At 42.0% G+C, this 15,252-nt stretch overlaps 2 protein-coding genes and 1 pseudogene across 2 annotated transcripts in view; 2 read left to right on the forward strand and 1 right to left on the reverse strand.

Moving 5' to 3' along the window:
* The window catches only part of LOC145773063 (alkaline phosphatase-like), a 29,280-nt gene extending 18,989 nt beyond the window's left edge, over positions 1-10,291 (forward strand). Inside the window, exon 11 of the mRNA XM_082584776.1 lies at positions 9,215-10,291. Within this exon, the coding sequence (XP_082440902.1) occupies positions 9,215-9,494 (280 nt within the window). The 3' untranslated portion in view covers positions 9,495-10,291. The remainder of the gene's footprint in view (positions 1-9,214) is intronic.
* Positions 1,390-1,535, forward strand: LOC145784934 (U6 spliceosomal RNA; annotated as a pseudogene).
* Positions 10,292-11,307: 1,016 nt separating the features above from the next.
* LOC145767988 (venom phosphodiesterase 2-like) overlaps positions 11,308-15,252 on the reverse strand; it is a 34,347-nt gene continuing 30,402 nt past the window's right edge. Inside the window, exons 20-23 of the mRNA XM_082579541.1 lie at positions 14,918-14,995; positions 14,348-14,474; positions 13,757-13,934; positions 11,308-12,162 (exon numbers count right to left, since the gene is read on the reverse strand). Of these exons, the coding sequence (XP_082435667.1) occupies positions 11,860-12,162; positions 13,757-13,934; positions 14,348-14,474; positions 14,918-14,995 (686 nt within the window). The 3' untranslated portion in view covers positions 11,308-11,859. The remainder of the gene's footprint in view (positions 12,163-13,756; positions 13,935-14,347; positions 14,475-14,917; positions 14,996-15,252) is intronic.

Genomic DNA, 15,252 nt, shown 5'->3' on the forward strand with positions numbered 1-15,252 from the left:
ATCGAAGGTGCACTTCTTTTGTGAATAACAGTGACGTTCGGTGGCTTAAACCGTTGGGAAAGCAACTTGTAAATATGCTGCAGCAAGGTAGTAGGCCTAGGCACGAAGGGCGTAACCGTCGGGCGAAGCCCAAAGGCGTGTTGCCGAAGGCAACACTTCCAGCGGGGGGTATGGGGGGCCTCCCCCAGAAATTTTTGAAAAACACTTCCAATTTGGTGCGCTCTGAGAGCATTTTCAAAACAAATCAAACATAAAAATCTGTCAAATTGTGCTTCGCCTTTGTCGTGATCATACATCCATTTAATGTTTAGAAGTCATGAACAATCTTAATTTTAACGTTGCAGGACCAAAATCCAGTGTTAGACATGGAATAATAGTTGTCTAAATATTTAATTCGTCATGAATATTCATTCTGAGATATTCAGTTAGGCCTACACTACAAAAACTAACACTTAGGTCTAAACATTACAACCGCAAGCAATTTGTACAAAAAGCTGGATAAGTTTGCCTCCTGCGTATAGAAGCTTAACAAACTAAATATTGCACCCGCACCTGAACGTTCATTGGCGAAGTAACGTTACATCAACGCTGTAAAAAGGGCAAAGGCATGACTATGAAAGCTAGTAGGCTAAAGTACAGTACATGGCGAGGAGACATCAAAAAACAGCAACAATTATTTCGGCATTATGATGCTTGTGCGGTGTACCGTGACGAGCACCATTCTGACGAGTTAGTCTAGCCGCTCTAGCGAATGTATGCATTGACGTCACTGGGAAAGCAAGACTCACCTGGTCTCACCATAACACATCTGATTGGCTAAGCAGCTGTTGACGTTTTGCAAAACGAGTGATGATTGGATAAAACGAAGGCGTTTTTTGACATTTTTGAATTTGGGTAAGCAAGTTTGATAGTTGCTTACCTTGGAGCCTCAGTGATTGTTTCTGACAGAAGCGTTTGCGTTAATTGGCATTTATAGGCAAGACATGCGGTTTGGTGAGGATTTAGACTACTCACTAGCGTTACGAGTAATTCTAGTCACGAATACAGTAATTTTCAAGTTAAAATAGACATGATAAAAATAATAAGAAGTTAAACCTAGAATTCAATCATTATACTTTGCATAGTTTTCGCTCAGGTAAGCACTGCTTTCCTTGCTTTCCCTCACCGATCGTCACTGGTGAATAACTCTTTGATTCAGCTGTTAGCTGTACCTCCACTTATTTTTTTTTTCCGGACGTGAACTATTGATCGTAGGCTATATTCATATTATCGACAAGACATAGCGAGAAACAACCATTACTTTTCTACTGTAGTTGCAAGTCCAAATTTTGGGAAACCGCTGGAGAAATTTGGGGGACCGTTTCGGTCCCCCAAAACACCTTAAAAAAAACACTGAGTAGATATACTAAAATTGGAACGATACAGAGCAGATTAGCATGGGCAAGGATGACACGCAAATGTCCCTGCGCAAGGATGACACGCAAATGTCCCTGCGCAAGGATGACACGCAAAATCGTGAAGCGTTCCATATTTCTTTCTTTGTAAAAAAAAAAAACATTTTGCAGTACTAAGCTAAATATTTTCATAATACAATCAGAAAAAGTCTTAAATTTATATATAATATTTTGCCAATCTATTATCAATTGAGTTGGCACACCGACCTATTTTGCCAACAAAAACTTGCATAAAGAGAACACTGCTCGGGAAACACAATAACGGTGAAACGCACACTAGTGTTTACATGACATTTACAAACTTAAAATAAGCTACCCTATGCTCACAGACATTTTCGAAACTCGAAAACAGACGTTTTAATCAACCACTGGGACAGTGTGGCTGGACATCGCATTGGAATAGCTTTAAGCCACCCCCATCTAGAACTATAATCTGATTGGTCGGTCGGTGGAATCGTATGCAAAGCGAAAATATGCTTCCCGGAAAGTATTTTTTGCCTTCGTGCTCTTTAACTCCCTCAAGAAAAGTATTTTTGGTTATACTTGTACGCTGATACCTTCCTTGGGCCGCAGCGATACAGCGTGGCGGGCCGCATGCGGGCCGCCAGTTGGTGACCCCTGAACAAAGACGGTTATTTTTCTTGAATGTATTAACAAAAGAAAAATGATCGAATCGCAATTTCTGCAACAAAATACACAACGTAAGATTGTTAAACTCAACACTAGAACTAGAACAAAAGAAGCTGTTGTTCGCTAGCCTGCCAGAATGAAATGATACGAATAAAACAGAGTACTGCCTCGCGGAGTACACGTGACAAAAGGAGTGCAGAAGTAATCAAGGAAGCATGCTAACTGCAGGCATTTGTGCATCCCCCCCAGCTCGTAAGGCGAAACTGTAGACTTACGAGCTCGACCCCTTGATTACCCATTGACCAGAGGATGCGTCTAAATCCAATGCCGGCCGTCGGGACCGCGTGGAACGGCGCAAAACAGGCGATTTTTCAATGTGAGGGACTCCACTTGTGGGTTCGGTTGGTTCCACTGAATCGAAAGGTAGCGGCTGCTTTGGAGGTTCAGGTGAGTGCTGTGGCTCACAAAGCTTCGGGCTTGAGGCTGGTGTCGGGCAGGTGAGTGCGGGCGGACTGTGATCTGCATCGAGAAGCAACATCGGAGATTCTCCAATTTCTGGGCTAGGGCCTATTTCGTGATGCGGAGGGTGGGGAGGGCAGTAGTCCGTTTCAGGAGGCTGGGCAAAAGAAGATGATGGGAGGCTCTGTGGGTGAGCAATGATGTTTGGTTGAGGAGGGATGGGATCGGCACATGCTTTAGTATGTGGAATTACTCGCAAGAAACGTCGATTCCGTTTTGTGATTCTGCCCGACCCGTCAACTTTCACTACATATTTGTCATGCGGCAACGTTTCGACAACCATTCCCACTTTGTCCCATTTTCGAGGATAGTTGCCGTTTTGGTTTTGGATAAATACGCGTTTTCCACATTGTAAGGTACGTAAAGGACGAGTATGCTGAGACAGCGCCTTATCGGTTCGACCAGCTCGCAGGCGAAGGGCGTCTTCCTTTGCCTTCCATGTATCCCGCCATGTACGACGAATGTGACGATTGGAGAACTTGACTAGGCGGTTTACAAAACCGAATGCGTCGCGCAGAGGGTGACCGAACACGATCTCTGCTGGAGAGATGTCACAGTCAGGATCAGGTGTGTTTCGCAACTGTAACAATGCACGTAAGAAGGAATCGTTGTTCAGGTCTCCGTTGGGGCTCACATTAGTCATGAGCAAGCGTTTTACAGTTTTGACAGCCACCTCAGCTCGACCATTAGATTGAGGGAAGTAAGATGACGATATGCGGTGCTGCACACCCCAATTTTTAAGAAAGAGTTCAGTAACGGCAGCCGTAAATTCGGGACCCCCATCTGTAGATATTTCCTCAGGAACACCAAACGTGGCAAAGTACGAGCGCAAGAGTTGAGTCAAAGCAGCTGCTCCTGCGGCACTCGATCCTGATGGCGTGGCAAATACATCCGACCACCCAGAGAATCTGTCCCCAATGACCAAAAAGTGACGGCCCCCATAGTCAAAATAATCTGCAAAAATTTTCTCAAATGGTGTAGCTGGGGGATCACATGGCGTCGGGGGAGGAGCTGCTTGAGATGGAGCATTACGATTACATGAAGTACACGAGTCACGAATAGCATGGATATCATTAGTCATACCGGGCCAAAATACTATAGCACGTGCCCGGCGTTCCATGGCAGACACACCTTGATGACCAGCATGCAACGTTGAGAGTACTCTAGGCCTAAGCGATGGTGGTACAACAATACGATCATGATATAGAATAACGTCGTCTTCAACAAAGAACCCGTCACGATAGGGGAGATATGGGCGAATGTCGCCGGTGTTGGGAAAGGTGAATCCCGTTTCAATAGCTACCATTAACTTGCTAAGGTTTGGATCGGCGGCTGTTTCCCGAACGATTTCAGGCCATTGCAAGCAAAAGGCATGGGCGGCATCTGCCTGTATGGCAGTAACCAGCGCCATTTCTGCTACATTATTTTCTGCACACGACGCTACAGCAATGAGATCGCATGATACTGGGTGACGTGAGGCAGCATCGGCTGCGCAGTTGGTTGTGCCAGGTAAGTGTGCGATATCAAAGCGCCACATTAGTGTACGCTGTTTTAAACGAAACAGGCGAGTGTTAGTGATTTCGTCCAACGTACGGTCACCGAATATTTTTACCAATGGCTTATGATCCGTTACAATAACCAAATTATCACAGCCTTGCGTAAAATACTTTGTCTGTTCTAGGCCCCACGCAACTGCTAGGGCTTCGCCTTCTATGGGAGCATAACGTCGTTCGGCCGATGAGAGGAATCGGGATCCTGCAAGAGTCACTTTCCAACCTGATGAGCAGCAGTCCGGTATAGTGGAAGCACATACGCAATGTTTTTGGAGAAGGAAATATCCGATGCCTTTGTTGGACCAGTCAGGGCGCAAACATGTTCGACGGCAGGGGTCAAAGATTTCTACCCCATGGCGAATAGCATCAACGATTGCCGATTTGGAGGCGGCAAATGCGGAATCCAGCTCCTGAGACCATTCGAACTTATGCTTTGGGCTAAGGAACGGCTTGAACGGTGCCATTAGGTCACGCAGTTGAGCATAGTTTCCTACTTGGTTGATTAATCCGAACCAGCTGCGTATGTCTGTGATATTATTCGGGACTGGAAATTCTTGGATGGCGAGCAAGTATTTAGGGAGGGGCTCGACCATTGCTTCTGAGATACGGAATCCAGCGAAATCTACGGTGCGTTGGGCAAATTGAAACTTGTCAGGGTTAAGGACAATGCCCGCCCGTCCCACTAAAGTGAGGAATTTTATGGTTCGCCACCAATGTTCCTCCAGTTGGCTATCATAGAACACTGTGTCGTCGACACAGCGTTCTTTGCGCACAAAATCAGTTAATACGGTATTGAAACGGCGATTGTAGCCATCCCCAGAGGATAGGAATCCTTGCGGTGCCCTAGTGTAGCGCCATCTTCCAAAGGGAGTGATGAAAGTTGTGAGATGCCGATCAGAAGGACGCAGTGGAACACTGTGATAGCCGTTCCATGCGTCAGTCACCGATTTCCAAGTGTTTCCGGGGACACGACGGGACAGCTGGAATGGAGCTTCGGAGGCGAAGGTTTCTCTCTGGCAGAATTTGTTTAAGGGGGACAGGTCGACAGTACGGCGTGGTGAGCCATCATTTTTGCGTGTGATAACCATGCGATGACACCATGTGGTGGGTTCGCCGTGGGGGACTTTTTCAAGGATTCCCAGAGCCTCGTCGCGGAGGAGATCAGCGTGTACTTTTTCTTGCCAATGCAAGGGGATAGACGCTGGTGTATGAACGGCCACTGGTTTCGCGTTGGGGTCAACATGTATTTCTATGGGAGGACCAGCCATACAATGTAGCGCGCGGTGCGGGCAAGTGTTGAAAGTGGATGCGGCGTACCTCTGGAGTAGCCAGTTTGCCATCTTGTCATTGTTTTCAGGTGTGCATGGGAACGGAAGCTTGGTTGGGGGAGCTGGAACTGCACCACGTTGAGGGCAAGTGCACGACTCCAGTTGCTTGCTGGGTAATGTGCATCCACCGTTGACAAGTCTGACGACGTTGATTTCTGGTTCGATAAGATTGTGCGCCATTTCTTGCTTGATCTGATGTTCCCCTAGAGTTGGGAACTTCGGGGGTAGGGCACCTAAATGCAATAGTGTGTCATGAGATAAGTATAACTTGTCAACGTCTGGACTGATGTAAATCATGCACCGACGTTCAACATTGCAGCCGTGCGCTGTACCCCGAATGATGGCACGAAATGCTCCTGTAATGGAAATAGTAGAGCGATTTGCAGCTATTAGGTTTGGTGCGGGTACAAGGGTCTCTTGTCCAAAGCCGGATTGCACAAAGTTCTTCAGTGACCATACATTTATTTGGGCACCAGTATCTGCGATTGCTGTTACTTGTGCTATCACGCTAGTGTACCTGCCTTGATGACATGAGTCATCCATAGTTATGTCTACCCGAACTGTGGGATGTTCTCGCATGCGGGATGGTGTCCAATGCCCTTTTTGGAATGTGTGGTGAGGACCACGAATTGTTGAGAACATTGGGTCTCGGGCTGCGATGTCAGTTTGTGTTGAGGCAAATGTGCCTATTTGAGGTACAGTAGGTGCTACACAGAGTGCTCCGACTGATGCATCTTTAGGAGGAGCGCCCCATTTGTTTTTATGACGAGATGACCGAAAGCATTCGAGACAAAGGGAATAAGGCGTAGTGTTCCAACCTCTGGGGCCTTCTCTGTAACGATTGAATAATCTATTGCATTTAGGGCAGTGAGTTTTTTGTGACCAATTGGGAGAGGAAGGTGCTGCCTGGATGTGTCCACGGTCTCTTGGAATAGGGCTTTGGCTTTTCTTGCGCTTGAACGTCGACACTGCCGAAACGTCATGAGATGGTACCGCATTGCGAGCCATTTCTTTAATCTCGACAAGGGCGATGATATCGTTGATGGGAATCGACAATACTTTGTCCATTCCCATCATTTCGCGACGAATCTCACTGTCCGAAATTCCACTGAGTAGTGTGTCGCGGATCATGTGATCTGTATAACTAACTTTCAGCCCGCAGGAACATTTCGTAGTGAACGCACATATATCCGCTTTTCCTCGAGCACGAGCTGCAAAAGCGCGAAATTTTTCGTCGCGCCTTTGGTGCATCGCCATAAACTCTGACCGTAACACCCCTGTGGCGACAGGTATAACGGCCAGTTGTTGCATTGCAAGCAAAAGTTCATCTACAGGTTTGCTCACTGTCTCAGCGTCAGCTTGGAGAAGGCTGTCCCCTAGGGCTTGGCCGGTACATTGAAATAACTGGACTGAAGCTGCTTCATCAGAAATGCTGCAACCTTCTTTAAAAGCCTTCCATCTTCTGGTGAACACGCTCCATTCTTCTGGAGAAACTCCAATATCTACAGTAGGTCGATTTAGCTTCGGGCCAAGGTTTACGGGCGCTGGAGCGTTGCGCGTCGTAGCAGCATGACTGTACGTGTGACTTTGCAGCACCACACAAGCAACCGCTTCGGGCACGTCGGCTGTTTCAAAATTACAGTTGGGAAAGGCGCATGTTATCACCACCATTCCACAAATTTCTTTAAATTAACCTTATCCTATTGCGATTCGATCATGAACAAAGACGGTTATTTTTCTTGAATGTATTAACAAAAGAAAAATGATCGAATCGCAATTTCTGCAACAAAATACACAACGTAAGATTGTTAAACTCAACACTAGAACTAGAACAAAAGAAGCTGTTGTTCGCTAGCCTGCCAGAATGAAATGATACGAATAAAACAGAGTACTGCCTCGCGGAGTACACGTGACAAAAGGAGTGCAGAAGTAATCAAGGAAGCATGCTAACTGCAGGCATTTGTGCAACCCCTGGTCTAGTATATTATGTTTCAAAACGTTAAGAATGACCTAGTGCAGGGGTCACCAACTGGCGGCCCGCCACGCTGTTACGTACGGCCCGCGGAAGGTATCAGCGTACAAATATAACCAAAAATACTTTTCTTGAGGAGTTATAAAACCCATGAAGGCAAAAGATACTTTCTGGGAAGGGGGTCGCTTAAAGTTATTCCAATGCGATGTCCAGCCACACTGCAAGCATAGGGTTGCTTATTTTAAGCTTGTAAATGTCATGTAAACACTAGTGTGCGCTTCACCGTTATTGTGTTTCACGAGCAGTGTTCACGTTATGCAAGCTTTTGTTGGCAAAATACAGGTCGGTGTGCCAACTCAATTTATAATAAATAGGAAAATATTATATATAAGTTTAAAGACTTTTTCTTGTTGTATTATGAAAATATTTAGGTTAGTACAGTAGCCTACTGCAAAATGTTGTTATCAACAATTCTTGCCATGCTGATAAGCACCGCAAATGACAGTTGTGTAGCCTATAATCAAAGAAAGACGGTTTTATGGACTCTCACAAAAAGAATGAAAAACCAACTTATTGCTTTTTAGAGGGAAGACTGTTCATGAATTACGATAGAAACGTTTTTTCGGTGATTTCCACAAGCGTTTGTTTCATGGTGCCTGGTTTCTTTCTCCCTGTTATTGGAGCCTATTTTTTGCTGATATGTTTGCAGATCACTATTGTTGCCTGTATTGCGATGTGTCAAACATTTCCTTGTTTACTGTAATTGTTAATTGTAAGATATCTTTTGAGAAGCGAAGTGACAACACCACTCTTGCTTGGCGATGAATGTTCTGATGAAACCGCTCGTCTCGCTATAAATGTGCAAAACAAATGGCCTCGTTTATTAGGCATTGTTAAAGAAGTTTTTTTGTCGTATCCAGGCTTTCACCTGGTGGTTGAAGATTTAGATTAAGTGGACGGGAAGGTAAGGAAGCCAATCTTCGTGTCCACCTTCAGGCATGCCTTTAAGTGTCCTGCCAAAGACGCAGCCGCATGCTCTTGAGCGATATCGAACCGGCGCCCTTTCGATTGCCTTTAAAGTTAAGTTAAAGAAGTCAAACGTGTTGTTTGGTCTGGCAGTAGCGTTGTTCGACTAATTTTGTTGCTGCGGTATTCTAAGACAAATATTAACAACATGTAACGCTGGATACGACATGCGTTCTTTTCTGGCATAAGAGTCAATTTTATTACCTAAAATTTTATTAGTGCGGCCCGCCACAGCTCTCCTTACTGCCAAAATGGCCCGCATGCAAAAAAGGTTGGTAACCCCTGACCTAGTGGTTTAGCTTGGAAAAAAGTAGTTCAACAATAAAGTAGTCCATATAAATTTTCTTTTACCAGCTGGTTAGCGAAGGCGTATAGTGACGTAGTAAAAGCGTCTGAAGGTAAAAATGACCGGAACTCCGGAAGGTTTTTGGTTCCACACCCACCGAGATCAGGCACTATGTCTTGTAGAGGTGCTCAATATTGAAGTCTAATAAAGAGCAGCTGTTTCGATATCTCCATATTCTGCTTTATGGGATCTGTTGTATAGCTATTGTGTTATTATGACATCATAATGTGCATGTCATTGCATGACTCGCAAGTTCATCGAATATCACTTTGATTTTAAAATTTACCACCAGAGCCATTGAGAGAATAATTTGGTCCTAATACTGCTTCATTATGTTGTCATAAAGATAGAAAAGTAATATGTCGTTTTTATTACTGTATTGCTAGATATGCATCTTGTCTCGGAAAAGATAAACGACATTGTGAGAAAAAAAAAGAAGAAAGTGCTGGATTTGACAAAGAGAGTTTGGCATCTTTCATCGACGAAAAGCTGCATTCTAAATCTACCATTCTCATCATCGCCATCCAGTTTATCTTGGTCATGCTTATGCTTTTGTTTTTGCTTGCTTTGTGTTATCTTACTTCAAGGCAGCATAAACTTTTGTCAACAATCGCCTCACAACAATGTGAGAGCCCATTGCTAGATCGGAAAATGGCAACAGCTTAGTTGCAGCAAACGCAGCCTATGAAGACCTCCGTGTATGCTACAATAATATGGCATGATTTGAATTTGCAATGAAATATCTCAAGCTTTTCCGGAGGCGATAGCTTATTTAAAGCCTTAGGCTACGTTTTTTTGCCTCCAAGTGTGGTATCCGTTTTGCAACTACTGGATATGTTCACCAGAAAAAGTTTCCACCTTGACTGTGATCAATATTTTTTTTAGCATAAAAACCGGAAAAAACAAAAGATGACAGCGTGACTGGGCGGTTAAAGCGCATGGACAACGCTCAGTAGGACATCAGTTCGAAACCGCTCATGATCATGCGGCTGTGTCTTCAATCAATCAACCATTTTATTTTTCGTCATTAAAGCGTCCGGGACGAAAAAGATACTAACTACAAAACTCTACATAAACCTACCAGCACGTAGGTTTATACGGCACTCAAAGGCATTCCAAATATAGAAGCTAATTCGATAACTATATAGTCTTTTGCTTCTCCCAACTCTATGTTTTGTTGGATCTATAATTCACAAACGTAGGTTACCGTACTCTTTAGTCTTGTCTATGTTACAGCATCACAATGAGTTCAAACTAAAATGATGATTATCAGTTTGTTGAGATGTTTCTGCTGTAACATACCCTACTATTGTGACAAAACAAACAAAATATTTCTTAGAATGTGCAGATTGAAAGTTCAACATTCTAAAGTTTCTTTTTTATACCACTTCCAAAATGGTAGAAATGATTTAAAATCAGTTGTTTTAGTTTTGTAAACAGCAATAAAAGATTTGTTTATCTGGCAGACGATTGGAATTTATAGTTTAAAATAGTAGTTCTCAAACTTTTTGATTTATTGCTTCCTTATAACTTTGGAAACATTATTTTCACCTCTGTTTAAAAATGTATAGTGGAGTGTTAGGCCACCTAAAACCTCGTCACATCTGACCCCAGATGTTTTAAAACGAAAATGGTGAAAATATTAAACCCCTAATCCTAATGCATAGCCTACAGGATTTTCTATGAAATCATTAAGATTGTATAGTTTTCGGTTCATTGTTACCTTAGCCTTATAAGCTTAGCCTACCTTTAGCCTTATAAGCTTTACCTTAGCCGTATAAGCTTAGCCTTTGCAACGATTTGGCGGATTTGGCATGAACTTAGCAAGGCAATGCGTGGGTAGGGAATTTGGCATTTAATATACTTGGTTGGTGGTTTAATTTTTTCTCGTTTCCTTTCGAATTTTTTGCCCTCACCAATTTTAAAATTACCCCCAGGAGGGCGATATTAACTTTGAGTTTGAGGGCCACTTTGAGAACCTGTAGTTTAGACAACGTTCGATGTTTATTTTTTTAATCTTTTCTTTCCAATTTAACGTTTAAATAGTTTCTAGAAAAAGCATGCAAACAGTTTCGTTAAACCGAGCAATAGTTCATGGCTACCTTGTAGCCCTAAATCTTAAAAATGGAAAGCTTACCCATTCTCGAACCTTGTAAAGAGTAAAAAAAACATTAGAAAACAGTGTTAATCAAAACTAACTTTGCGACTTATTGTTCCCCTGACGTTTAAAATCGCACACCCAAACATCAAATGGACCATAGAGAACCCATTTTGGGCAAGCTTACGGGTACGCCGCCGACCTTACGTTACTCTGCGGTTGAATTTACAACATAAAGTTTCATTTTGCAACCATGACTGCTTCTCGTTAAGTCTTTGTCGATCTTTTGTTGCTTGGTTTGTCACATGGACCTTAGCCTGCCTAATGGTCACCGCAGGGTCTACCTATTGATCTGGTCCCACACAACGGTCACATCATTATCAACTTATTCTCAAATTATAATTTTTACTACAAGATGTTGACACTATCCGTGCAATGACTGTTGGTTGCAAAACAAGATGGGTTTTTTCCTCATTGCTTTCAAGTGCATTTACATTATATGCATTGATCTACAGCAGGTAGCACATTATATCCGGTGTGTAATGGCAATACAAACTTTTAACTTCTCTATTAGTGAGCAAACTGAGCAGGCTTATATGTTAGTTCGGCGATGCAGCACTATGATAAAAAAAGGTGATTAAATTTATAAAGAATATACACCAGATTAAAAAAATTAAGTTAACATTGTTTGCGCCAAAGTGATATTAAAGTTTTACACAAAACAACCGAATAAAATTAATTTGAAGCATTCGAATCGAAGGATAAAAACGGTTGTATCATTGGTTAGACCTACAGTGCTTTATTTTGGTGACTAACATTCTACTAAAATTCTAATCAATCAATTGCATTCTACTAAAAGTTATTTTTAAATTAAAAACAAAGACCATCATTGCATGAAGCAATAAATGTACAAACAATGTAGGAATTATCAAACTAGAAGAGTTTCATAAGAAGCAAAGAATTTGAAAAAATCAGCAACAAGCTATAAAATGAGTTGCCAGTAACAAAATTTCCACTGGATCTGATTCCTTGTCGGAAATCCACCAACCACTGGCTGGTAAATTCTGGTAAGTAAAGCTTCTGGCGAAGTGCAGTCACAATTTCAGTCTGACTGGCCGCTTCCGAATGGGTGGAGGATGTGAAAAATGAGATTCCTGAAATGAGTTCAACGTCTCTCAAGCGAGCCACATGCTCCAAAAGCGTTCCAGGGATCCAGTCAAAATCAGATTGATTGCTCTATAATAATAATGATAATAGTAACAACCATAACAATAATAATAACGATAATGACAATGATAATAATATAAGTATGGTTATAATAATAACAATGCTAATACATAATACTAATACAGTAGTATTGATATTAACAATAATAATATTAATGATTATACTTTATTTTCTGCTGAACATGATCATAGTGATGTTTTGAGTAATGAAAAATAAAAAAGCGCCATGCTGAACCTATGCAACCAAGCAGTCATCGAAAGCCACGATTGCTACAAGTTGTAAGTATCTAGATTCTAAAAGTGTATTGCCCTTTTGTTTGTTTCTTACGATAAAACTTTGCAAACTTATAAATATTTTCCGAAATACAATAATATAAACTCATACTTGGTAGGTACGTTGCAAGGGTTAGCTTTGAAAGTTAACAAGGTAGTGAATGAGAAAAGTAGCCCATATGACAGAACGTTGTTTTGAAATTATGCTTTTATAGTATATAAATATTTAAAGCACCGTATGTACGACAATAAGGTTGTTCCAACAGAATTTTGAGATAATCCATAAGTTGTGTAAATTAGCATAAATCCAGCACTGGTCAAAATAACCATTTCAAAATATTCCCAAATAAAAATAATAACTTCTTCTTCGTTTGAACCTTTTTCGCCACTACAGAGGTCGAGGGGCTCTGCCTTTTACCACCCTTGGGAAGTGGCAGCGGCACGGTCTAGATCAGGGGTTCCCAACCTAGGGGGGCATGGCCCCCTAGTGGGCCATGGCCCCCTAGTGGGCCATGAACCTTTTTTAAGGGGGCCATGGAAAAATAATAATGTTTTTAATTTATCATCTCTAAGTCCACTCCAACCAGGCCCGGATTTAGGGGGGGAGCAGATGGTGCAGGTGCCCCGGACCCCCCGACTTTTGAAGGGCCCCCCTACCTGGAAAAAATGTGATTTTGTGTTATTTTTTTCCTTTCAGCCTTTAAAGTTTCTGCAAAATGTTGTGCAATGCTGGATTAATGCTACTGTCGTAGAGGTGGTTTTTCGCGATTTAGGCGCGAAAATTTTTTTGCACGTGGGCTCCCCGATCTAAAAGTGCTTCGGGTCCCCCATCAGCTAAATCCGGCCTTGACTCCAACACTATATATACTGTATAACAAAAGAATTAAAGTACAATTTAATAAAAATGCTATCTACCGGTTACTGTATAAACAAGTTTTTTTTAATTAAAATGACAATTCTTAAGCTTTTCAAAAGGTTGAAAAAATAGGGGGGCCATTGATTTTTCAAAATTTTAAAAAGGAGCCACGGTGTAAAAAAGGGTGGGAACCCCTGGTCTAGATGTTTGGGCAGGTGTCAAGCAGCCATTTAATTGATTTGTCATCCAGTTCACGCAGACCACGCACACCATTTGGCGCATGGTAGATGGCGCAATTACAGATGGTGTGGTCTACGGTTTGTTCCTCCTTGCCACACTCACAAATCGCGGATGGAGCCATCCCCCATTTGTGCATGTTGGAGCGGAATAGTCCGACGCCAGTACGCAGGCGGTTGAGCCGCATAACAACAACTCTTCACGATTTCATAGAATTCTGCCACTATGTGCTTCTTACCGTGTGGCATGGTTCGATGGAGTAATTGGGAATGATAAAACTAAGGACTTCGACGTCTTTCACTGACTCCATACAGTCAGATAAGGGCGTTCCCACTTCCATACATCGTCTCATTACCAAGAAATAATGAGTTGGTATGGGAGAAGAAGTTCGGTCATTGTTCAAGTGCACTGCATCACTAAAATTGATAAAATGCGTAAAGGTTATGTTGCAAAATTGAACAAAGTGATTTAATACAAGTAGTTCATAGAAGCAGCGTTTTAGTTTGGTACTGGAAAGATCAAACAATTCTGTTTCAACTTCCCACACGTGCTCTCAAGCACGAATCGCTCTTCTTTCACATTATTAATGGATTAATTTACAGACAACAACAGTTTGGGTTTACGTCGATGTTGAGCATCCTAGTCAATAAGTATACTAGAGTACTAGACTGTCATGATCAAGGTTTCCAATTAAAAATGCCAACAATGAATCATTTAAAGCTTAGGTGCAGGTCGAACGATATATTTTTTCTCTATCCTTTTGGATAAAGATGAGCCAAAAAAACAGCTTTAAGAAGCAGAAAGAAAAAAAAGTAAACGCCATACTTACCTATCTAGAACTTGTTTCGAATCGGCCAGTCCGTCATAGTCGTAATCGAACGCCGGTCCGGCGACTACGTTTATTCCCCCGTAGCGGTCCGCCCAATCAGCAAGTGACAAAGCCATATAATTCCAAACTGTGTATGCAAACTTAGTCACCAGTGTGGAAATTAGATGTAGAGAAACAATTACAAAACGACTAAACAAGCTCCACTACAGCTAAGTGGCTAAAAGTTGTTATGCATTTAACATAAATTTAAGGCAAACAAACAAATGCTTTTATTCGATCTGGTTACTTTGCTATGATTTATCTGTTTATAATATGTTAACTTGCTGTCTTCCACAGTGGCACAACAATAATAATAATGAACCCTTTCTATTGAACAATACCATCTCGTGCAAGTGGAACTTTGGAAATTCTGAGATAGTTGATTCATATTCAGAGCAAAGAGCCCTTGAGGTTAGGGTTAGGGTTAAGGTTAGGGTTAGATTTCAGTGGATTCAGATTCAAAGTTAAGGCTCCTTGAAGTCAAAATAGATTAAACAAAAATATTTCATTTGTTTCAAGGTAATAGCCTACCATTTGTTGCTGACTTGTACATCGGCACTTTGTTTGAAAGGATTGCTGCTTCATAAATAGCGTCTCCGTTCGAGAGTTCTAGAAAAGACATTTTGATTGCTCATTAAAAAAATTGAGTTTGCTAAAAATGCAATATAAATATAGTTAAAAATTATTTTTTATAAATTATTGATTGACTGCGTTTTATTGTTTTTCTGTCACTTCCAACAGGCGAAGGACCCTACGTCGAAATTTGCAAGTTGAATGTTGTATGTTCACAACGACTTGGCTTTGAGCCTGATACATTCTAGGAAGACAGCGAATACCTAACCTAGCTCTTACAGATATGAGCTGAT

The sequence above is a fragment of the Aplidium turbinatum genome, chromosome 1 (assembly GCF_918807975.1).
Source record: "Aplidium turbinatum chromosome 1, kaAplTurb1.1, whole genome shotgun sequence".
In the NCBI taxonomy this organism is placed as follows: domain Eukaryota; kingdom Metazoa; phylum Chordata; class Ascidiacea; order Aplousobranchia; family Polyclinidae; genus Aplidium; species Aplidium turbinatum.